The sequence below is a fragment of the Microcaecilia unicolor genome, chromosome 6 (genome assembly GCF_901765095.1).
Source record: "Microcaecilia unicolor chromosome 6, aMicUni1.1, whole genome shotgun sequence".
Classification (NCBI taxonomy): Eukaryota; Metazoa; Chordata; class Amphibia; order Gymnophiona; family Siphonopidae; genus Microcaecilia; species Microcaecilia unicolor.
Genome location: NC_044036.1, coordinates 226,352,533 through 226,378,285, shown reverse-complemented (window position 1 = coordinate 226,378,285; position 25,753 = coordinate 226,352,533). Strand labels below are relative to the sequence as shown.

The following is a 25,753-nucleotide window of genomic DNA, read 5'->3' as shown; positions in this document are numbered from 1 at the left end:
AGTGGAGGACTGGTAGGTGATCCTTAGCTTTGAAGGGTACAGCAGCGTGAATTTGATTTTTCGCTTCAACTCAGAGCATATGGGCGAGAATAGTCTTCTGTTGTGCAGATACACCCGCCGAGTAATCCTGAAAACATAATATTTTCTGGTTGCCACAAAAAAAAAAAAAGCTCCTTTCCACTTCACAGTGCCTGCATAATCACTGTTTTATGAGCAAAATTAAGGATTTTTGCAGATGACCACCCATGGTTTAACTGCGTTGACTTGTTTAAGACCCAAAAGATGGGCCCGTTCAATCCTCAAAGGACCCACCTCCGTCGGCAGTTCTAATTCCTTGGCTAGCCATGTCTCTAGGAAACACTTCAGATCGTGGTCCCCTTGGTTTTCAGGCATTCCCACCAGTCTCAAATTATTACGTCTGGACCTGTTTTCCAAGTCCTCCAGTTTGTCAGCATATGAGTCAAATAACTTTTTAAGTTTGAGTTGCTCTTCTTCAACTTTAACCATGCGGTCTTCTAACTCGCTGGTCTGCCGTTGGTATGTCACCATGTCTTCCCCGATTTGGGTTACATTGCTGTGAAGAGCTTCCAATTTGGCTGCCAGCGAACCCAGCTTTTTTCGAGGATCGATTCCATGGCGCTGGTTACCTCCCCAATTATCTCGGTGGCCCATGCGGATCCCACCTGTGATGCCGCCGGGCTCGCCAGAGCCGCCATCTTGTCCTCCACCGGTTTGCTCTTCGATTTTTGGCTGCCAGTCGGTAAAAGTGGATTTTATGCACTTGCCTCTGGCTTCGTAATTCGTGCGCTTCATTTCTGGGTCAATTCCTTGTTATATCGGGGTATTCTTTGCAGATTTGGTGATGAAGAAGCAGGAGCAAAGCAACTAACGTCCTCTCTCCTGCATAGCGTCACGTGACCTCCTCATCTTTTCTTTTATTCCATGCTCGTTCGTATCTCCTAACCTGAGTTTTTAACTTTTTCAATTCTTCATTAAACCAAGGTATAGCATTTTTTCTTCGTGTGATTTTTGTTCGTAATGGTGCTATATATTTTTTTTAATTATCTAGTGTATTTCTGCATCTAGTGTCCCAATCTTGGAGATAATTATTCGATTCTGTTTGTATTGTCCATTCGTCTTTGTAAAGCTGTTGCCAGAATGTTGTAGGATCAATTTGTCCTCTTGAGGTGTATTATTTTAATAATGTACCTCTTGAGGTGTATTATTTTAATAATGTCTTATGGACTTTTCTTTTAGGAAGCCATACAAACATTTTTTAAACCCTGCTAAGCTTTTACTACATTCTCTGGCAACAAATTCCAGAGTTGAATTACATGTTGAGTGAAGAAACTTTTTATACGATTCGTTTTAAATTTACTACTTTGCAGCTTCATCGCATGCCCCCTAGTCCTAGTATTTTTGGAAAGCATATTCACATCTACCTTTTGACTCCACTCATTTTATAGACCTCTTATCATATCTCCCCTCAACCGCCTTTTCTCCAAGATGAAGAGCCCTAGCCACTTTAGCCTTTCCTTATAGGGAAGTCGTCCCATCTCCTTTATCATTTTCGTCGTCCTTCTCTGCACCTTTTCTAGTTCCACTATATCTTTTTTGAGATGTGACGACCAGAATTGCACATGGTATTCAAGATGCGGTCGCATCCTAGAATAATGCAAAAGAATTATAACATCCTCATTTTTATTTCCATTCCTTTCCTAATAATACCTAACATTCTATTTGTTTTCTTTGATGCCGCAGCACACTGAGCAGATGTTTTCAAAGTATCACCAACGATGACTTCTAGATCATTTTACTAGTCGGTGACTCCTAATGTGGAACCTCGCATTACGTGGCTATAGTTCAGGTTCCACTTTCCCATATGCATCATCTGCCATTTGGATGCCTAGTCTCCCAGTCTCTTAAGGTTGTCTTGCAATTTTTCAACTTTGAATAACTTTTTGTCGTTGGCAAATTTAATTACCTCACTAGTTATTCCCATATCTAGATTATAAATATGATAAAAAGCAGCACAGACCCCTGTGGAACCCCACTATCCTTCTCCACTGAGAATACTGACCATTTAACGCTACCCTCTATTTTCTTTATTTTAACCAGTTTTTAATCCACAATAGAACAATACCTCCTATCTCATGACTCTCCAATTGCCTCTGTACTCTTTTATGAGGTACTTTGTCAACTGCTTTTTTTTTAATTGGATATATTAGAGAAATGTCACAGAGTAAACAAACGCATCAACATTATTAGCATCAAAATAATAGAGATAAAACACTCAAAAATTCCCTGGACTTACATCCCTTCTCTAGATATCCTACCCCCTCCCTCAACCCATCCCTCCAATCCCCCCACCCTAATCAAGAATCAAGCACTAGAGAGTCGGGATGTGAGGACCAAGTAACACAGGGATCCCATACACGGTGATATGCCAAAATGTGTCCTTTGCACAGGGCAGTCAGTTTAGACACCAAATGTAGATAGTCCAATTTGCACAATACTACACTAAGCCCAGGTATGTTAAGCTGTTTCCACGCTGCCGCCAAAATCAGTTTACTAGCCACAAACACCTAAGTGACTAATTGATGAGTAGGAGACTTCACTCCTTGTGGCTTAACATGAAGAAGACAATCTTCATGGGATAGGAAGCCTTAGTTAAACTCAAAACAAAATTTGTCAACTGCCTTTTGAAAATCCAGATACACAATATCGACCGGCTCATCTTTATCCACATGTTCGTGCACCCCTTCAAAGAGATGTAGTAGATTGGCGATTTCACTAAATCAATGTTAGTTGTGTCTCATTAATCCATGCTTTTGAATATAAGTACTGCCACACTGGGACAGACCAAAGGTCCATGAAGCCCAGCATCCTGTTTCCAACAATGGTCATCCAGGTCACAAATAGCTGGCAAGATCCCCAAAAAAGCTCAATATATTTAATGCTGCTTATCCCAGAAATAAGAAGTGGATTTTCCTCAAGTCCAATTTAATAATAGTCTACAGACTTTTCCTTTAGGGAGCTGTCCAGTCTCTATTTAAACCTAGTTAAGCTGACCACCTTTACCACATTCTCTGGCAACGAATTCCAGAGTTTAATTACATGTTGAGTGAAGAAACATTTTCTCCGATTCGTATTAAATTTACTACTTTGTAGCTTCATTGCATGCCCCCTAGGCCTAATATTTTTGGAAAGAGTAAACAAGAGATTCACGTCTACCCGTTCCACCCCACTCATTTTATAGACCTCTATCATTTCTCCCCTCAGCTGCCTTTTCTCCAAGCTGAAGAACCCTAGACGCTTCAGTCTTTCCTCATAGAGAAGTCGTCCCATCCTCTTTATCATTTTCATCGCCCTTCTCTATACCTTTTTTCTAATTCCACTATACCTGTTTTGAGATGTGGTGCCCAGAATTGAACACAATATTCAAGGTGCGGTCAAACCATGGACTGATACAAAGCCAATATAACGTCCTCATTTTTGTTTTCCATTCCTTTCCTAATAATACCTAACATTCTATTTGCTTTCTTAACCGCAACAACACACTGAGCAGAAGGTTTCAACGTATCATCAACAATGATGACGCAATCCCTTTCTAGGTCGGTGACTCCTAACGTGGAACCTTGCATTACGTAGCTATAGTTCGGGTTCCTCTTTCCCACATGCATCACTGTGCACTTGCTCACATTAAAAGTCATCTGCCATTTAGACACCCAGTCCTCCAGTCTCGTAAGGTCCTCTTGTAATTTTTTTAAATCCTCTTGCAATTTAACAACTTTGAATAACTTTGTGTCATCAGCTCTGTAATTTTGTTCTTTATAATAGTCTATCATTTTGCCTGGCACCGACGTCAGGCTCACCAGTCTGTAACTTCCCCGGATCTCCTCTGGAACCTTTTTAAAAATTTGGCGTTACATTGGTCATCCTCCAATTTTCCAGTACCGTGCTTGATTTTAAAGATAAATTTCATTTTTCAATTCTGTCAATATTCTGGAATTAATACCATCCTGTCCTGGTGATTTGCCACTCTTCAATTTGTCAAATTGCCCCATTACATCGTCAAGGTTTACAGAGATTTGATTCAGTTTCTCTGACTCATCACTATTGAAAACCATTTCTGGCATCTCTCCCACATCTTCCCCGGTGAAGACTGAAGCAAAGAATTCATTTAATCTCTCCAATATGGCCTTGTCTTCTCTGACTGCCCCTTTTACCCCTCGGTCATCTAGCTGTCCAACCGATTCTTTTGCCGGCTTCTTGCTTTTAATATAAAGTTTTTACTATGCGTTTTTGCCTCCAACGCAATCTTCTTTTCAAAGTCTCTCTTTGCCTTCCTTATCAGTGCTTTGCATTCGATTTGCCATTCTTTATGTGGTTTCCTATTATTTTTAGTTGGATCCTTCTTCCATGCTCTGAAGTTTTTTCTTTTATCTGTAACAAATTCCTTCACCCTCACTTTTTAACCATGCTGGCTGTCATTTGGTCTTCCTTCCTCCTTAATAGACAGAATATATTTGGCCTGGGCTTCCAGGGCGGTATTTTTGAACAGCATCCATGCCCAATGTAAATTTTTGACCTTCGCAGCTACTCCTCTACTTTTTTTTCCACCTCTCTTCTCACTTCATCATAGTCTCCTTTTTGAAAGTTAAACGCTAAAGTATTGGATTTCCTGTATGTACTTACTCCAGAACTGATCATGTTATGATCACTGTTATCAAGAGGCCCCAGCACCATTACCTCCTTCACCAGATCATTCCCTCCACTAAGGACTAGGTCTAGAACTGTTCCTCCTCTTGTTGGCTCCTGAACCAGATGCTCCATAAAGCAGTCCTTGATTCTATCAAGGAATTTCACCTTTCTAGCATGCACCGGTTACATTTATCCAGTCAATATCAAGGTAACTGAAAGGAGAAATTAGGCCTTACCTGCTGATTTGCTTTCTTTTAGTTCCTACAGACCAGCCCAGATTGTGACTGATGGGTTGTGCATGCCTTCCAGCAGTGCAGACTGAGAATTCTGACTCAGAGTGAACCAATAAGAGCCCACACTAGACACAGAAAGATCCAGTATATCGTACCAAAGCAGGAGAAAGACAGACATGATCTGTGCACCTGGGAACCTGAGCAGCCATGAGCACCAGACTACCCCCCAGCCTCTGCTATATATTTATTGTGCCCATCAGCAGAAAGGCACTAAAGCTCAGCAGGAACCTGTTTGAGAAAAAAAAACAAACCAAGTTAAGAATTTTGCTAAGTAATATCAAATTAATATCAAAGAACAGCTCCTACCCTGCTGTTCCAGTCTTGTTGCATGCCACAGCTTCGGCTCCTATCCTGCTGTTCCAGTCTTCTTTGCCCCAGTGTTGCATGCCACAGCTTCGGTTCCGGGCCCGCTGTTCCTGTCTTGTTGCTCCAGCGCTGCTTACCCTGTTCGAGCCTGCAACCTCAGCTCCAGCCTGCAGCTTCAGCTCCTGTCCTGCATCCTCTGCTCCAGCCTGCAGCTCCAGCCTACTGCCTCACCTTTGTTCGTGACTGTTACCTAGCGCTTGGGACTGCCTGAGTCACTACATATGGCTCCATTTCACATTCTCTTCCTAGTACTGTCCCTTCCCAATCTACTCCTCCACCCGAAGCCACTGTGCACTACACTTATACATTGCCCTTTCGTTGATTTTATTACCTCACCATCTCTCTTGTCCTCTTCCTCCCTCCTTGCTTTCTGCCTTCAACATTTCATTCCTTCCATTGTACCTTCCCCATTCTGAGTTCATCTCGCCTTCATCGCCACTCCGCTCCTACTCTCCTCCGCACTCTCTTACTCCTTCTTCTTCTCTCTACTGGAGACATCAATCCCAATCCTGGTCCCCCTCACCAACCCTCATCCTATTTGTGTAGGTCGCACCGTAACCTCTCCAATCTCTATACCCCTCCTCCCCCCTCCTCTCTGCCCTTCTCATGGGCCCTATGGAATGCCTGCTCCATCTGCAACAAACTTACCTATATCCATGACCTTTTTATCTCTCGTAGCCTCCATCTGCTCGCCATAACAGAAACTTGGCTCTGCCCTGAAGACTCTGCATCAGTCGCAGCCCTCTGCCATGGTGGTTATCTCTTCTCCCATACTCCTCGCCCTGCTGGCCATGGTGGTGGTGTTGGACTATTACTCTCACCCTCTTCCAATTTTCAATCTCTTCTGCCATCTCAGTCTCTCTGCTTCTCTTCCTTTGAAGTCCACTCCGTCTGCCTATTCACTCCTTTGCCTCTTCAAATAGCAGTTATTTATCGTCCCCCTGATAAGTCCCTTTCATCCTTTCTCAGTGACTTTGACGCTTGGCTTTCCTTCTTTCATGATCCTTCTTCCCCCTCCCTCATCCTTGGCAACTTTAACATTCATGCTAATGATCCCTCCAACTCTTACATTTCCCAGTTCCTCGCCTTAACATCCTCCTTCAATCTCCAACTATGCTCCACTTCCCCCACTCACCAAAGTGGTCACTGTCTTGATCTTATCTTCTCCTATAACTGCTCTCCCTCCAATTCCTTTGCCTCAGATCTTCCCCTCTCTGACCATCATCTAATAACCTTCACACTTAAACTTCCTCCTGCCCAATCCCGTCCAATCTTAAACAATTTATCTAGGAATCTTCAGGCTATTGACCCTACTACCCTATCCTCCAGTGTCTCGAACCTCTTCTCTACCACTGCACCATCCAAATCTGTCAATGAAGCCGTCTCTTCCTACAATACTACAATGCTTTAGACACTCTTGCACCTCTCATGCCCCGTCCTATAAGGCGTACCAAACCCCAGCCTTGGCTGACCTCTAAAATCTGCTACCTACGTTCCTGTGCCCGCTCCACCGAACGCCTCTGGCTGAAATCTCGTGCCCTTGCTGACTTCATACACCAAGTTCATGCTGACCTCCTTCCAATCTGCTCTTTTGCTTGCCAAACAGACTATTACATCCAGCTGACTAATTCTCTCGGCTCAAACCCTCGATTTCTCTTCGCCACACTGAACTCTCTCCTCAAGGTGCCTCCATCTCCAACTCCCCTCTCACTATCTCCTCAGACTCTAGCTGAGTTCTTCCACGACAAGGTTCAGAAGATAAAATCTCAAATTCTCAACCAAGCCACCCCCACCTCTCCCTCCCCTTGTCCGTTCCCCTAACACCCCAACCCCTCCGTCCTTTTCCTCCTTTCCCGTAATCAGTGATGAGGAAACAACACATCTCTCCTCCTCAAAACGAACTACCTGTTCCTCTGATCCCATTCCTACCCACCTTCTTAACACCATCTCTCCTATTCTCACCCCTTTTATCTGTCATATCCTTAATCTTTCACTTTCCACTGCGACCGTTCCTGATGCCTTCAAACATGCCGTGGTCGCACCATTCCTTAAGAAGCCTTCACTTGCCCCTACCTGTCCTTCCAACTATCGACCCATCTCCCTCCTCCCCTTCCTCTCCAAGATACTTGAACGTGTTCACCGCTGCTGTCTTGACTTTCTTTCATCTCAAGCTGTTCTTGACCCACTCCAATCTAGCTTTCGCCCTCTTCATTCAACTGAAACTGCACTTACTAAAGTTTCCAACGACCTGTTACTGGCCAAATCCAAAGGTCTCTATTCTATCCGCCGCTTTTGAAACTGTTGATCACAGCTTACTCCTTGATACGTTGTCTTCACTTGGATTCCAGGGCTCTGTTCTTTCCTGGTTCTCCTCCTACCTCTCGCTTCGCACCCTTAGTGTACACTCTGGTGGATCTTCTTCCACCTCTATCCCACTACCAATCGGTGTACCTCAGGGCTCTGTTCTCAGTCCTCTCCTGTTCTCCATCTACATTTCTTCCCTTGGCTCTCTGATATCATCCCATGGCTTTCAATACCATCTCTACGCTGATGACTCCCAGATCTACCTCTCTACCCCGAAATCTCAACCAGCATCCAGACCAATGTTTCAGCCTGCCTATCTGATATCGCTACCTAGGTGTCAACGTCATCTGAAACTTAACATGGCCAAAACCGAGTTTCTCATCTTTCCCCCTAAACCCACCTCTCCTCTCCCCTCTTTCTCTATTTCTGTGGATGGCACTCTCATTCTCCGTCTCATCTGCTCATAATCTTGGGGTCATCTTCGCCTCCTCTCTCTCCTTCTCTGCTCACATTCAGCAGATTGCCAAGAGCTGTCGTTTCTTTCTCTATAACATCAGTAAAATCCGTCCCTTCATTCTCCCTGTCTCATCTGCTCGTAACCTTGGGGTCATCTTCGCCTCCTCTCTCTCCTTCTCTGCTCACATTCAGCAGATTGCCAAGAGCTGTCGTTTCTTTCTCTATAACATCAGCAAAATCTGTCCCTTCCTCTCTGAACACTGTCAGAACCCTTATCCACACTCTTATCACCTCTCGCCTAGACTATTGCAACCTGCTTCTTACCGGCCTCCCACTTAGCCATCTCTCTCCTCTTCAATCAGTCCAAAACTCTGCTGCGCGATTCATTTTCCGCCAGAGGCGCTATGCTCACATTAGCCCTCTCCTCAAGTCACTTCACTGGTTCCCTGTTTCCGCATTCAATTCAAACTTCTCTTACTGACATATGTGCATTTACTCTGATGGTCACGTGATGGTTTGAGAGAGGAAGTCGCGTCTTTCTTCTCTCTGGGGCTCCCTCTTCTCCATTCCCCGAATAACGAGCGAAAACTAGACTAAAAAATAACCACAAAACGTTAGCTCACCTTGTGTTCCTATATGGATCCTTTTGTAACGAAAGAAACCCGGGCTTCAGCATCGAAATCAGGGGGGAAAACCGCTGAGAAGCAACGAGGGTCGGAAGAATCCAAGATGGCGCCTAGCCCAGTCCACAAACGCCCTCCACAGTTCCACCCGTTGCAGCTCCAACAGATAACAGAAGCGGTGAGAGAGGCTTTGAAACCGGAGCTGACAAAATTATCTGACCAGATTGCGGGTGTAGAATCGCTACTGGGAGAAACGAGGACAACGGGGGAGCTCGAAGTGCGAGTATCGGAGCTGGAGGACTCGAGCACGGGCAGAGAATCATTGCTGCAAGACCTACAGAACTCATTGCGAGCCCAGGCAAAACATCTAGATGACCTGGAAAACAGGTCCCGCAGGTCTAATCTCCGTCTGATTGGAATTCCAGAGTCAGTGTCAGATCGCGCTCTGTCCACGCAACTGGAGAGTTGGCTCAAATCTGAGTTTGCTCTCTCTGATAGCAGTGGGCCATTGTGCCTAGAGAGAGCACACTGCCTGGGCAGGAGAACTGAAGGAGGAAACAAACCGAGAGTGGTCATCATAAAGGTTCATAACTTCTTGCACAAGGAAGAAATTCTGAGAGGCGCCAGATCCAAATGGGACTCACTCACATTTGATGGAACAGCAGTAAAAAAATTTCAGGATTACTCTGCTGCCCTGCAGGAGCGCAGGAAAGCATTTGGCCTGCTGTGCCGCCATCTGGCAGCGAAAAACCAAAGATTTATGCTATTGTACCCAGCTCAGCTCAAAGTGCTGGAACAGGGAGGCTGGAAGATGCATCACTCTCCGGAAGAGGCCCAGTCCCTGCTGCAGGACAAACCCACATCCTCCCCTGGTCACAATGGCTGAAGGGGGAGTGGATGAGCATGTAGCAGGCTATGTTGGTCTATGATCACAGGCACACTGCAGCTATAGCGCTGCTGGGGCAAAGTTTGCATAGTATTGTATCACAGTTAAACGTTATGAAGTTAACTTGGATCTGTATGTTTACGGATTTGTTCAATGGTGTGAATTATTGTAATTTAGGGTGGTAAAGATGAGTGGATTGGAAGGAAAATGGGAGAGTGGGGGAGGGGGGGCCCTACCATTGATTGACCAGAGCTCTCCTAGTAGATTTTGCGAAAGGAGAGGTCACAGGTGATAAGGGATAGGGAGGAAGGGCGGATTACGGAACAGAAGGGGATTGAATGTACGAGGAATGTTCTTGAGCTGTTGGGTAGTGGAGCAGGGAGACTCGGGTGGAGCTGGGCACCTGAGTCTCCCATACTTTTATTACGGTTTGGTAACTATGGAAATAACTTTATTCAGGAAGGGGGGGGGGTGCTCGGACTAGATTCATAACATGGAATGTAGGGGGCATAACATCCCCAATTAAGAGGGCAAAGATTTTGCAAGCCTTAAAAAGACACCATGCAGATGTGGCCTCTATCCAAGAGATGAGATTATCTCAAGAAGAGTTACAAAAGTTGAAGAGAGCATGGGTAGGTGAGGTATATGGGAAAGCGGCCGAGGGAAGGAGGAGTGGGGTGGCAATTCTAATTCGAAAGGGAGTGGTGGCGAAAACGCACCTGGTGGGTAGTGACCCAGAGGGGAGATATATGGTGGTGCGTCTCTGGCTACACCATGTGGAGTACTTAGTAGTAGCGCTATACGGGCCGAATCTCTATGACAGATCCTTTAAGACCACCTAATCCAAATGTGCCTTCCTCATAGGTCGCTGCCGCTGCTTGTGATGGGGGATTTTAATTTAGTGGCTGACCCCATACTTGATTGCTCGTCCCCTAGAAGGGCAACCCGGGGAGGCCCGGAGGTTCGGGCTCTATCACAGTTTATGCAAGCACTTGAGGTGGTGGATTCTTGGTGCACCTTACATCCAGAGGAGCGAGAATACATCCATCTCTCTAAGGCCCAAGGGACTTTCTCTCGTTTAGATTACATTTTGGTGGATCAGCGGGTGTTTCCCTATGTGAGTGTAGTGGAGATAGGCCTGGAAGAGATCTCGGACCACTCCATGGTGTGGTTGGATTTGGAGGATCGAGACCTGGGGATTGGGGGAAGAGGGTGGAGGTTTCCCACGTATCTGGCTTCAGATCCAGCATTCAAACAACACCTGCTGGAGAGCTGGGGGGAATACTCACAATTTAACAATGAACACAGGGATACTCCCATACTGTTTTGGCAAGCGGCGAAAGTAGTTTTGAGGGGTGCAGTGATCGCATTTACAGTACAACGGGAGCGCAAGATCACTGGGGCAATTATCCACTTAGAACGTAGACTCGGGAGAGCTAGGCACCGATTTGCGGCGGTCCCGTCGAGCCATAATAGGGAGCAGATGAAAATAGCTCAAATAACATTAAATTCACTTTTACATGAAAGAGCCTCGAGAGCCCTAGCGGTTAGGAAATTTCGGTTCCAGAGGTATGGGAAAAAATCAGGCGCCATGTTAGCAAGGGTAGTCAAGGCTTGGGGTGGCCCTAGAGCGATAGTGTCGGTGAAAGACCGGAAAGGACATATTCAGAATGGGAGGGAAAGAGTAAAACAGGTGTTTCAGCACTTCTATAGTGAATTGTATAAAAATCAATCCCCACCATCATTGGAGGCAGTGACAGATTATTTGAGGAAGGCCAGGATGCCGACACTTACGGCAGCAGAGGTAGAGGACCTGAATAGGCCTATTACGGGAAAGGAACTTCAGGACATCATTAGGTCACTTCCCACGAACTCAACTGCAGGCCCAGATGGCTTCCCTAGTGAATTTTATAAAATCTTAAATCCGCACATAGTGGGCTCCCTGCACTCGTATTTTGAGGAGGTAGTGGCACAAGGGCAGTTTCCAGCTTATGCCAATGAAGCACTAATAACACTATTGCTAAAGCCGGAAAACCAGACTGGCTCCTTCCAGCCTATCTCCTTAATTAATGTAGATGTGAAGATCCTGGCTAAACTACTAGCTAATAGACTGCAGGAGTGCCTACCCAGTCTCATCGGGCAGAAACAAGTGGGTTTCATGCGCAATAGGCACTCAGGGATTAATGTGCGACGATTGCTACTGGCCCAAGCCCAAATTCAGCGTTCAGGCAGCGAAGCGATGCTGGTCAGCCTGGACGCTGAAAAAGCATTTGATAAGGTGGGCTGGGATTACATGTTTGCGGTGTTGAGACGTGGGTGTAGGGGGTTGGGCTTATGGGGCTATCCAGTCGCTATACTCAAATCCTCGAGCAGATGTGCTAGTTAATGGACCTAGAACACAATTTCCCATCGCGAGGGGGACTAGGCAAGGCTGCCCCCTCTCTCCGCTCCTTTTTGTGCTTTCTACTGAACCATTGATTAAAAGTATCCAACAGGGAGAGGGGGTGGCAGGGGTGACAGTAAGCGGAGAGAAAGTAAAGGTGTTAGCCTTCGCGGATGACCTATTGATAATATCGACGTCCCCGAGATCGGCACTGCCAGCAGTGCTCGAGGAGATAGAATGCTTTAGTGCAGTCGGGGTTCAAAATTAACCGGGAAAAATCACGCATTATGAGGCTACCCGAGCGACTTGATGGCCCTGACCCAGATAACTTCTCGCTACAGAGGGCGAGGACAGAGATGAAGTACTTAGGCGTGTTAATCCCCAACACATTAAGTTGTTTGTATGGGATAAATACCCAAAAGCTGTTGAAAGATACAGCGAGGAAACTTGAACAGTGGCGGGGTCTTCCTATCTCTTTGTCAGGGCGCATAGCATTATACAACATGATGATTACCCCCTGCTGGTCATATATGTTTCAAACCCTACCTTTACACCTTACCAACAGGGACGAGAGACAATTGAATGGAATGTTAAGGAAATTTTTGTGGCGGGGAAAGAAGCCGAGATTCCCATTGGAAAGTATGTATGTACCGAAAGAGTATGGAGGGATGGGTCTGCAGAGTGAGAGACATTTGGGGATTGCTTGTGCCATGAGACATGTAACAGACTGGTTCCGCAACACTGCGGATTTCTCAGCCACCACTATGGAACTGCCGTTGTTTGCACCCATTCATTTTAGTAGTTGCCTCCAAGGGAGTGGGGGGGGCCTCTCCAGTATTGCGTATTTCAAACCTTTTGCCGCAAGCGCAGAGAGCCTGGAGCTGGATTTGCAGACTACATCAATTTTCACCAAAAGTCACCCCACTGCTACCAATCTGCGGGAACCCTGAATTTCCTCCCGGTTTGTTATATAAAATTTTTGAGCAATGAAGAGAGTGAGGTATAATCTACTTGCACCAGATCTTAACTCGAGAAGGAAAGTTGCAATCGTTTCAGAAATTGCAGGATCGAGGGCTGCTCCGTCCTAAAGACTATTTTCATTATTGGCAATTATTGCACTATACGAAGAGCCTGTCTTGGGAGGCCTTGGCTGAAGATGCGCAGGAGCTCCTCAGCCAAAAGGGCTCACACTCTTTGTGCAACGAGCCATTATGGTTGCAAAATAGACTATCCTGGTGGATTGGCTTTCCCCAAAAGGTCCCTCGCTCCAGAACTGGCGAATGCGGATGGTGCAGCTGTTGCGATTTGAGAGAATGATGGTAAAATTCGGAAACCCGACTGAGTTGGACAAATTCTGCTCAAGATGGGGTCTGTTTTTAGACACTATGCCCCCAAGAGCTAAGAGTTCCCTCTTGAACATATGACTGGCTCGTGGAGCCCTGGACATTCATTTCCAGAACTAAATAATGAGTCACAGGGAGGGGAGGGAGGGAATAGGTAGATAATAATGTGCCGGACTGGGGAGTCCTGGAGGGCCATCAGAGTCCAGGCCCTTCGGGACCGCCCCACTCGGATGTCTGCTTTTGGATATTAAGTCTTGTTAAACAAGGGAGGGGGGTATAAAATGTTAGAAGAGTTGATGATGCTGTTTAGAGAAAGTAATAAGTGAAGTTTCTGTGATATGGTTAGAATGTTAATTAACTGCTTGTGTTGGCTTCTTTCATAAGTCATCAATAAAAATTATTGACAATAAGTACATTCACTCTACCACTCCCCAGAACCTCTCCACTCTTGTCTCTCCCTAAGCTCCCCCTCAGGTACTCCGTTCTGTGGATAAATCTCTCGTCTGTCCCCTTCTCCTCTACCGCCAATTCCAGACTCTGTTCCTTTTATCTTGCTGCACCTCAGGCCTGGAATAGACTTCCCAAGCCTGTACGTCTAACCCCGTCTTTGGCCGTTTTCAAATCCAGGCTGAAAGCCCACCTTTTTAACGCTGCTTTTGACTCCTAACCACTACTCACTTGCCCTGTACCCTTTTAACCCCACCTCTTTAATTCCCTTACCTCTTAGTTCTGTTTGATTGCCTGTCTTATTTAGATTGTGAGCTCTTTGAGCAGGGACTGTCTTTTCATGTATGGTGTACAACATTGCGTATGCCTTGTAGCGCTATAAAAGTGATAAGTAGTAGTAGTAGTAGACAACACGACTCTCCTTAGCAAGATAGCCAAACTTGTCATAACTGCAACAGCAGCAAAAAGGAAAGGGAGGGTTCTGGGCCGGTCCAGAGGGATTAAAGAAAAGCAAATTAGCAGGGAGGGTTCTGGGCTGATCCAGAGGGATTAAAGAAAAGCAAATTAGCAGGTAAGGCCTCATTTCTCCTTCCTTAGCATCCCTCCGGACTGGCCCAGATTGTGACTGATGGGAAGTAACAAAGCAGTAAAATTCAATGGTGGGACTCCAGCAATCCTGCTGTGAGAACTTGCGCCTCAAAAACTGCATCTACTACTACTTAACATTTCTAGAGCGCTACTAGGGTTACGCAGCGCTGTACATCCAAACAATAATGCTTAGAGAAGGAATGCAAAGAGAACCAGGTTGGACCAGGTTCCCACCCTGCAGATCTTCAGCAGTGAAACTAGACAACGTCCGGCCCAAGAAGCCGCCTGTCCCCTAGTAGAGTTAGCTTTCACACCGTCTGGCACCAGTCTGCCCGCCAGGATGTAAGTGGAGGCAATCATCTCCTTAAGCCATCTTGACAGAGTAAGCTTAGAAGTCACTAACCCCTTACGAACTACCCCAATCAACACAGACGATCCATCTGACGGAACTCATCTGTAATCTTCAAGTAATGCTTGAGGACTCTCTTTATATATGAACACTTCAGATGATGATGCTCCTCCGACCCGGAAGAAGACCCTAGAACCGGCAAAACCAGACAGACATGAAACCCCTAAACCACTTTGGGGAGAAAGGACGGGACCAGCCGTAAGATTACTCAATCTTTAGCAAACTCCAAAAACAGCAAATGGCAAGAAAGGGCCTGCAACTCCAACACCCTCCTAGCTGAGGCTATGGCCACCAGAAAATTTACTTTGAGAGTCAAACCCTTTAATGCACAGGAAGCCAACGGCTCAAAAGGAGATCAAGAAAGAGAAGAGAGAACCAGTTTAAGGTCCCTCAAAGGAAAAATAATCCACAAGAGAGAGGACGTACTAAACCTGCCCCCCTTAAAAACTGGACTACATCTGGATTAGATGCTAGGGACTTCCCCTGAACCAGGACAAGGCCGCCACCTGAACCTTAAGGGAAGAGAGTGACAAACCTTTTTCCAAGCCCCGCTGTAAAAATTCCAGGATCTGAACCACTGTAGTCCGTTAAGGGATAGATATTCAGTTTGTGACACCACGCCTCAAACAGACGCTACCACTGTTAATGAGGCTGAGCACCATCGCCACGATCCACAGACAATCAACAGGGTGTTATGATCAGCCTTGCCCATAGTCCGGGGCATACAACTCAGCTCATCCAATGATGACCTCCACAACCGGAAAGAGGCAGGATGAAGAACCATGCATAGAAGTCACATGCTTAACCTGGGCCACAAGTTTGTCTTTGCTGGGTTTTTATTTTTTGCAACACCTGGACTGCAGGTGCCTGGGACAGCTGAAAACCACAGCACTAATGCAGCCAATAGCTGTTCTGATGAAGAGCAAGGCCAACTGAAAGTGAAGAACTGGCAGCCACAAACTGAGGCTAAGCTCTCAGGTTTGAACCGCTCATGACTGAGTCAAACCACCCTTCAGCCACAGAAAGGAAGAGAGGCTTCCCACCAAAGAACTCTGCCCTGTGAGGGAGTCAATAGGACATTATCCCTCTCCCTTAATAGCAATTCCTCACAGCGCTAGAGCCACCTGAAACTTCATAGTCCCTTCATAAAGAAAAGTCACAGAACGGTACTGGCTCACTTGGGCACCGGGCCTGCCCCCAAGCACTTTGGCACCAATCCACATTGAGACACCCGTGCAATGAGCCCCTTGGGGGCCAGGGGCCGCCCCACCTCATCTCCCTCATCACAAGTATGAAGAACTCACTTTTCTCAGTGTACAACAAATTTTATTGCAGTGTCCCATAATAAAACACAGTCTTCTCATGAACCGCTAAGTTAGCTCTGCAGGATCCTACCCAAGGCTTCCAACAATTCACCCACGTGGGCCCTTCTCTAGTACTACCTTCCACCAACACAGTCCTGTAGCTTCTCACCGCCCTGGCAGTGTATTAAATGTTCCAACACAGGCAGTTTTCTGAAGCAGATTCACCTCACAGTACTCGGGTCTTAAAAGGTCTCCCACACAGCTTCATAAGGGTTTATACAGTCCAACAGCATCTAGCACAAACGTGTCTTAGCAGTCCCCATCTTTCCACTCTTCGCAAACAAAAATTAGCAACAGAAAAATACCCAGCTCTGGGGCTTTTCTATCTCTGCCTCCAGAGCTGGGGGCAGCCACCTCCCTTGCGATGTTCCATGTACACTGCCCCACAGCTACAAGAGAAAAATAATACACCATGGCCAGCATGAAGTGCTGCAACCTCTGACAATCCAGCATTATTTAGGGACTTCCTCAGTGCCTTTTGTGGTTCATATTAACAACAACAAAAAATAAGTTTTCCTCTTCACTCCAGCTCACCAGCCTCTGCTCAAGTCATCACGTGCTCAAGTCACATTCCTTTCCAGAGCTTCTTGGCTCAGTCCTTACTTTGGGGTCCCCTCCTTGCCCCGCGTTGGGTTCTCTCTGTGTGAGGGCTTCACTCTCTTGGGTTCTCCTCCTCCTCCTCTGGGCTGGGGCTCTTTTCTTTCCCCTACTTGTTCCCACCCTTCCTCTCTGGCTGCTGGACTCCTCCAACCCCTCCCTTCCAGGCTACGTTTTTCTTTAATGGACTGCTAGGGAGTGAGGGAACCTACAAACTCCTCCCCTCAGGTAGGATCCCAGGTTCCTACAGAGCCCATGTACTACTTCTGCCGAACCTCCCAGCAAGCACTAGAACTATTGCTGCTGGGTAAAAACTCCCTTCCATTTGACTGGATTCCATTCCAGGTTTCTCTCTCCACCCGAAACTCCAAACCCTCCTAAACCTATTTATCAAAACTAAATGGAAAGAAGACCACTTCCGAGGCAGCATGGTCACTTATACACCACAAGTCACACATAGAAGAGACAGCTAGTCCCAGGGGCAGCAGCCCAGAATATGTAGAGGCGACATGACAAGGTCAGAAAAACCAAAGGTGAGGGAGCAAGGACAGATAAGCCACTCCAGCACAGCAGCTCCAGGGTCTCCAGAGAGGGCTGCAAAACTCTGCCAACAGAACAATTGCACAGCTCCTAAAGCTGCCAATCACAGCATAGAAACTCCAAGAAGCCCACTAACTCAGCAATCAAAGAGCAGCCAACAGTAGACCAACCGCCTCCGAAGCGAATGTGCCACTTCCCACCATGAAACCCCCACACCACGGCAAAAAACAGCTGTGAAAGGCTGTAACGAACAGACTCAGGAGACAAATTACATTGGAGACTATGCTGCGGCCTTAACAAGCGGACAAAGATGGCGGCCTCAGGTAAGCACACAGATGCAGAGCCTGCTAAAATTGTGCTGATGTCCATGCAGAAGTACACCGGACCAAAACAGCAAAAGAGGAGCTGCAAGCAACTGCGCCCACAACACCAGACCCGACAAGCTCCCCAGAGTAGTGCTAACCAAACGCACCGAGTGACTAAAAGGGAAGGCAAATGCTTACTGTGTCGAAGGATCCAACTGCATTCCCCGGGACCCGCTACTGGAGCAATGGTAACAGAACCCATCAGGCTGAAGATAAGAAAAGGCAGACACTTACAAACAAGTGCCAAACCACTCCATGAGTCCAGAAGTTGCCTGGCTAACCTCTCTCTAAACAAACACTCTCCCTCTTTTTTTTCCCCTTCTTTCAGATAGAGGCAGAAGCTCCACAATAAGAGTAAGAACACAGGTATGCTGGAAGGGCAGAGACGTGGGGACCTGGCACCACCATATGTATCCCAAACTGGCCTCACAAAATCAAGAACCCCAGCTCAACTAACCCTGAGGGAATAGACCAAGACAAAGCCCCATTCAAAGAACTGCACAGGAGATGTCCATCCACCTGCTAAGATAAAATACTGAAAGTGACGCTGCCGCACCAAGGAGATTTAATAGACAAGAGATTAAGTGAGCCTACCTATCTAGTCCACTGTAAGAGCAGAAGCCAGTAGGCAGAGCTTGCCAGTTTTAGTACACCCAAAACAATAGCAAATGATTATTAGAAATAAGGGACTGCCTATGCAGTCAAAATGTTGTAGTTGGATAGGCCGTGCCTTAAAAGGTGGAGGACAAAAGATTTTACTTTTATTTCTTTTTTACTTATTGAACAGCTTTTTTTAATTTGAAAGCTTCTCATATCTAGATATGTGTCGTTAAATAACTAAATATTACTAAAGCAGCTTCAAAAATTATTGTAGCTGATAGAAACACCAATTCTAAACGCTGTAGTTTGTGCTCATTTTTCTTTACTGTTCTTTTGTACAATACAGAAGGCCAGATTTCAGTGAGGATATCCTGTTGCCTGATGAGCATCTTAACTATTGTGGTAACCTGCCTTGGGAATCCTGGTATTATAAAGATGATGGAATATATTAAAACTAAACTGAAGTAAAATTAAACTTTCCTTTGACTGGGGCAAATGGAATCACATCTTCATCTGTTTTGTAGACATTTACCTTTTAGTTACAGAAATGTTATTACTCTTTTTTTAACGTGTTTCAGGGGCAAGCAGTTTTAGAAGGCCAAATAAAAATAAATATTTTGTTTCATGCAGATCTCTTTTGTTTAAACATAACTAAATGGGCTATAAGCCCTTAATGCAGTCCATTGGTTTTCTTATGTTTTGTTCTTGTGATGACTTATACTGTGCCAAAACTGGAAATACAGTGAGACAAATTAATAGAATTCATTAACATCCAACACTTTTTTGTTTTAATCATCTTTATTAAAAGTGTAACATCATGAAGGTTGATAACCTTCATACAGAACAAGATTAAAAATATATATATATACAGTAAACCATCCACCCTGGCACAATAAAAACTTTTACAGAAAACATACCCAAGAACCCTTCCCCTCCCTCCCTATAAGCCACCTGTTTCCACCCGACAAAATAACAACAGATGTACAGAGCAGTAGGACCCAAAGCATTTCAAAACAAGTCACAAACACAGTTTATACCAAATTGTTTAATCATACTTAGGTTTTGCCTTCGGGTTTAACAAGCAATACCATGTGTACATAAGGTCTACATAAACTAAAACAATCTATGTTTAAGGCATAAGCCCTAAATATGTAATACTTGGTATCAATAATGAAACAGTGATGGAATACTCACATAGCAGGCAGCCAACAGGTTTTTTTTTAATGAACTTGGTGGCTCATACTGTGCTGCTTGCTATTTTTGTATTTTGGCAGTGCCACCACCACAGTTTGAGAATTTTCAGACTATCACTGGATATCATGCTTCTTAAGGTCAGATATGGCTGCCCTGAAGTGAGCTGCTTTTTTCTGTGACTGACGTTTGGCCTGTAACAGTAATTTAATTTTCTTATGTGCTGATTAAAGTTGTGTTTGTGCATGTTCAAGTTTCTGGTTTTAGCACTTGCTTTCATGGTGCATCTGGATTATTTAACAGACCTGTCTCTGTAGTGGAAGGTGCAGGAAGTGGTGAGTGTATTTCGTTAATCAGGATTTAGTATGGGTGGTGTATAAAATGATCGGGATGTATCTGGATTATTTAACAGAACTGTCTCTGAAGTAACGATGCTTAGCATACATGTTAAAAACATAAAAATGGAGTGAAATAAAACAACATTGATTTTTATCACGTTTTTAATAATTCAAGTTTTCACTTGTCCCTTTACAGCCCATCTGTGACTTTTTCTGCCTTAAACTAGGAATTATTAGGAATTAGATGCAAAATAAGACCAAGATTATAATGTCTCCATGGTGCAACCTTACCTTGAGTATTGTGTTCAATTCTGGTCACCATAGCTCAAAAAAGATATAGCAGAATTAGAAAAAGTTGAAAGAAAGCGACCAAAACGATAAAGGGGATGGAACTCCTCATATGAGGAAAGACTGAAGGGGTTAGGGCTCTTCAGCTTAGAAAAGAGACGGATGAGGGGGAATATGATTGATCTCTATAAAACCCTGCGTGATGTAGAACGGATATAAGTGAATCCATTTTTCACTCTTTCAAAAAAAAGGTTCGGACAAGTCCCTAGAGGAAAAGTCCATAGTGTTATTGAAATGGACATGGGGGAAGCCACTGCTTGCCCTGGGATTGGTAACATGGAATGTTGCTACTGAGTTTCTGACAGATACTTGTGACCTGGATTGGCCAGGTCCGCGCTCATTCTCACTCTTTTGTCTTTTTTTAAACTGGTTTTGCAACCGTAAGTAAAAGATGAGGCTCTTTTTAACTCACAGTAAATATCAGTTTCAGTGATTACTCCTTTGTGAAAGTGTTATCATACTGAGCACACACATATTCTATATATAATTTATCCACTCTTCCCCCTCCCCCGGCGATTTTTGTTAAATCGACTCTACAGAGCTGTCTCACGTTTGGGCACTACACGAAGCTTTGCAACCTCTTAAGGTTGGTTGCTACATGTACCTCTCATCTCACGTAATAATGGCTGTTTGACAGTATGTGTGTCAATCAGTGATAAGATCCATGCACTTACAATTTTAAGTGGCATTTCATTGGGTGTTTGTTTTAATTTTGTCGTCATCTTTTAGCTCTGTAATAAATGTTGTCCATAGGAGCAAAAGTAATGTTTTAGAAATAGTTATAATAGCTCCTTTACCAATTTTTCAGACAATCTTGTGTTATGCAGTCTCTTACCATTTATTACTATATTATATTACTCAATACGTTTATGGATATTTAATTTTCATCTATGTACTTTTCATGTAGCATTTTACATATGCAATCTCTTGATTTTATGTAAATGTATTTTTATGCAGTGTTGCAATTGATACCTGAAGCAAGCGGACATAACCACCGAAACATAGCCCCATGTTGAATCTATTGTCAGTGCCTCAATGAAGACCTATCCACTCTCTGAATTAAGCCAGTGTGTTATCCTCCACTCTTCTGTTCTCCCTTGGACTTAACGTACAGGCTTCTTCCTGTCGATTCTGGTTATTGAATGACAGTAGGAGTGTAGTTTGTAGTTTATAAATGTTGTTCTTATACAGAGCACATAGCCTGGTTGCTACTACCCCCATCAGGACCCTTGAGGAGAGGGGGTGTCCTGAATAGACCCAATAACCTAAGCCAGTACCTGTTCAGCAACTAGAGATGCTACTTCTCCTACGAGTGTGTTAATAACAGTTATACTATAAAGCATATGACGGTAAGTACATACAAAGAAAACACCAACAACATGTTGAGTACAATTGAGTTACACAGTTGACAATAACCTAAGGGTGCACAAAATGGAGGTTTCTGCCCATAAAAGCATTAACCGTGGAGTGGAGAAGTGTCCCAGGTGGGAAGCAGGGGTGACCCAGACCAGGAGCAAGAACAGGAAAGAGCCTGTTCGTAGCCAAAGGCAGTATCCCTGAGAGATACACCTTTGAGAGAGAGAGAGAGGACAGACAAGGAGATCTGATCCTAAGAGGAGATAGCTTGCTGCAAAAGTGCTGCAAGTATAGCCTTGGATTATTCTGCCCAACAGGTTGAGTAATGGACTGGAGCAGGGCCGGTGAGAAGGGTGGGGGCAAAGGGGGCGAAATTCCCCAGGCCCAGCACCAGCAAACTTCTGCCTGCCTGCCTGCTAGTCTGTCTTTCCTGAGTGCCAGGACGTCCCGGATGATTGTATTAACACAATAACCCAGGTTATCGCATTAATACAATCATCCGGGTCCTGGCACACAGGAGCAGAAGACGACAGACTGAGGGAAGAACAGTCAGACACAGGAAGGTAAGGGTAACAGACCTGCCCTGGGCCGTGCTGTGTCTCGGCAGCCCTGGCCTGAAAAACCTGTAAATATGCAAATACCTTAGGAATTACGTATAGACTATTGAACTGCATCAAACCTATGAACTGGCACTTAACCTCATTTTTTAAGTTATCTGTTTGGTTATAAATTGATCTGTTTGATACTGAAACAACTGTTCGCCTCCAGGATATCTTAAGTTGGACTGTTTGTTGCAGATTTCAAGTAAAGTTTGTTTGTTTGTTTTTAACCTGGTCTGGGCTGTTTCTTTGAGTGACAGTGAAGTTTATTTACTCCCAAACTAACAAAGAAAAAAAAAGAAAAAGTGGGGCGTAGGCCCCAGATGCACAGAGGTCCTGTAAAGAATCACTATTTCCACCTCAGTAAAATTTACCGATTTGGAAATACAGAGGAATTCCCAAAGCAAATCGCATGCAAATGATATGCTCACATAAGCAGCTTGATTGGGAGTGGGGGGAAACCAGTCAGTCAGCTGAGCATGCACAGAACAACCAATTGAAGTGTGGCTACTTTGCACATGCTCAGAACACTGCTTGTATACAGCTTTCATACATGCAGAGAAGCTGCTTGTATAAAAGCCTGGGTAGATTGGTTTTTTTCCCCCTCTTGTTTGCAAGGCTGGGGCAGCGGCAGACTGGCAGACCAGAGTTGGGGCTCCAGCATCTTCCCTGCCTCCCTGCTGCCAGGAAAAAGCAGCACCTGCCTGCAGGAGGAAAGAAACAACCCTGTGCTGTTCTCATATGGAAGTCTTTTACAATTTTGTTGGATGTTGCTACTACAGAAAACTCCGTTAGATTAAAAATTGTGCCAGAGCTCAAGTATACAGTGATCTCCCTGCTCTGGGAAGACTTGTTTCTCCCTTTTTCCTACCAGCAACGATGAACACTCAGGACGGACAGCTCCAGACCTCCCGTTAAACTTTCCACACTTACCGTTGTAAGGGCAACTTCTGTGCATCATTCAGAAAACAACTGTACATAGCTTTGCATGTATATTTGTATAGTACAATTTATGTTAGCTGCTATGTGACAAGAAAAGAGCTTGCATAAAACTTTTACGCATGTCTGGATAAACTCCCTGCTTGCTAAACCAGCTAGAACCAATGTAAAACCCAAGTTTCTGGCTCATTTGATTTTGTGCATATGGCCCTAAAGCAGTGTCTGCGCCTAGCTCAAATAGAACTTCAAACTTTTGCAGTGACCCTGGAAGAGCTAGCTAATGCCTGGAACTTTTGGTGAGACCACGCTTACATTCATAAAAAACTTTTACATTATTTTCTAGGATACAGAATTCAACTCAATTTCACAAAATGAGAGCAGGAGAAAAAGTTCCTCAGTATTGGGTACTAGTTACACAATTTACAGAAGCACAAGACAGAGAAAGCAAAACTCTGTCCAACATTACCTTCAAATGCAACTAAAATTAATTGCTAAAGGAAAAGAGAAAAGTCTAGTTTATTAAAGGGGTTTCCTAAGTGGCGCCTCCAAGCCTCTAAACTTTCATAGAGAGAACTCTTCAATGAGCCAACCTCGATAAGCCAGTACCTGTTCAACAACTACAGATGCTACTTCTCCTGTGGTTAATATTAAACATGCATTACACTATAAAGCAAATGATGCTAAGTACAAACAAAGAAACGCCAACAACACTTTAAGTACACAGTTCACAACTCAGAAAGCAAAAACTATTTCTTTACTCACCCTAGCATTAACCGTTAACACTTACGTTTTAATCGCTCTGGGCGGGCAGTTAACTGAGCTCTTAAAAACACCAACGCTTAATAATAAACAAGACTCACCCTCCTGTAGGAGAAAGAAAATCCACATCCTCTTCCTCATTCCAAAACATATCTCACCACGTAGGAAACTGAAGCTATCCCCCCACAACCTGCGTGCTGCATCCAAATTTGCCCATCGAAGGCCCAAGTCACTTGATTCCTATCACCTGACTGGCGTGACGGCACGCCTCCGTCGCAAAAGTGCCACAAATTTTCAGAAAAATACGTTACCACGCCTCTTTCTCAAACGTTATATAATCTAATAAGCCCTTTGTGCAGTCATATTTGTAGTATGTTAAACTCGGTACAGCTTCAAATGCGATTTTCACATGAGCGCTTTTTTACATTTATATTTGGGAGCGTTACAACTTTCCTTCTTGCGATTCTTCAGTATAGTACAGGAGTGTGGTAGCCGTGTTAGTCCAATCTTAAGGTTATCAATAGAAATCAAACAAAATAAAACATGGAAAAGAAAATAAGATGATACCTTTTTATTGGACATAACTTAATACATTTCTTTATTGGCTTTCGAAGGTCGCCCTTCTTCCTCAGATCGGAAATAAGCAAATGTGCTAGCTGACAGTGTATATAAGTGAAAACATTCAAGCATTACTATGACAGTCTGACAGGGTGGGAGGATGGGGTGGGTAGGATGACTTTTCTTCTCTGTAATAATTGTGGTGTTTCAGTTTCAAGGCCAATTATCTGGAGACTTAAGGCTTGTCCTGTCTGTCATCAGCTTGCTAGTTTAAAACAGGAGCTCAGTAAGGTAAAACAGGAATTAGATGCACTTAAAGCAGCTTCTAAGACTACACAAAACCATGCAGCACAGAATCAAGCCAAATTCACACCACTGCCTCCAAGGATAAAACCACCTAGGAATAGATGGTTCACAGTAGGCTCAGGAAGACTTCGCTATGTGCACCAGAGGCATCCGCCCTCACAAGTGTTGCCCCTACAGAATTCTTTTGCTCCATTACAGCATGGTGATGATCCTGAAAATAGAACTGAGGCAGAAGAGAAAGAAATGAAGTTGGAACAAAAGGATATGAAGGTACCCAAAGAGAAAAGACAACCCCAAATCACAAATGTTGAAGCACATACCAGGAAATGTACATGGTAAGCGATGGCCACAAATGCTCGCAGTCTAAGCAATAAAGTTCATGACCTTCAAGCCTGATGTTGGAGGCAGACTTAGACATTGTTGCAATCACGGAGACGTGGCTAAATAGTTCGCATGAATGGGATGCAAACATACCAGGCTATAATCTGTTTAAGAAGGATAGAGAGAGTCGTAAAGGTGGAGGAGTAGCTCTATATGTGAGAAATGATATCACGGCGACCGAAATGACAGGGACCTGGGGAAAGGAAGAAGCGATATGGATCACCTTAAAAAGAGAGGATAGAACCTCTATACACGTGGGTGTTGTCTACAGACCTCCGAAACAATTGGAGGAACTAGATAAAGACCTGATCGCAGATATTCAAAAGTTGGAAAACAAGAGAAAGGTGCTGTTGCTGGGAGATTTCAATCTGCCGGATGTAGATTGGAAGGTTCCGTCTGCGGAATCGGAAAGAAGTAGAGAGATCGTGGATGCTTTACAAAGCGGTTTGCTCAGACAAATGGTTACGGAACCCACAAGGGAGGGAGCGACGCTGGATCTGGTGCTCACAAATGGGGATAGTGTCAAATATCCGAGTGGCTGCCCACCTGGCCAGCAGTGACCATCAAACGGTTTGGTTTGATATTACAGCTAAAGTGGAGAGCGGCCACTCAAAACTCAATGTTCTGGATTTCAAGCGTGTTGACTTTAGTAAAATGGGGGAATACCTGAGGAAGGAGATGATGGGCTGGGAGGAAATATGAGAAGTGGA

At 44.6% G+C, this 25,753-nt stretch overlaps 1 protein-coding gene across 2 annotated transcripts in view; it reads right to left on the bottom strand.

The window, feature by feature from the left end:
- The window catches only part of FKBP15 (FKBP prolyl isomerase 15), a 1,277,056-nt gene extending 1,253,025 nt beyond the window's left edge, over positions 1-24,031 (bottom strand). For both annotated transcript variants that reach the window (XM_030206543.1, XM_030206544.1), the window contains exon 1: positions 23,900-24,031. In XM_030206543.1, the coding sequence (XP_030062403.1) occupies positions 23,900-23,939 (40 nt within the window). In that variant the 5' untranslated portion in view covers positions 23,940-24,031. The remainder of the gene's footprint in view (positions 1-23,899) is intronic.
- Between the last annotated feature and the right edge of the window lie 1,722 nt (positions 24,032-25,753).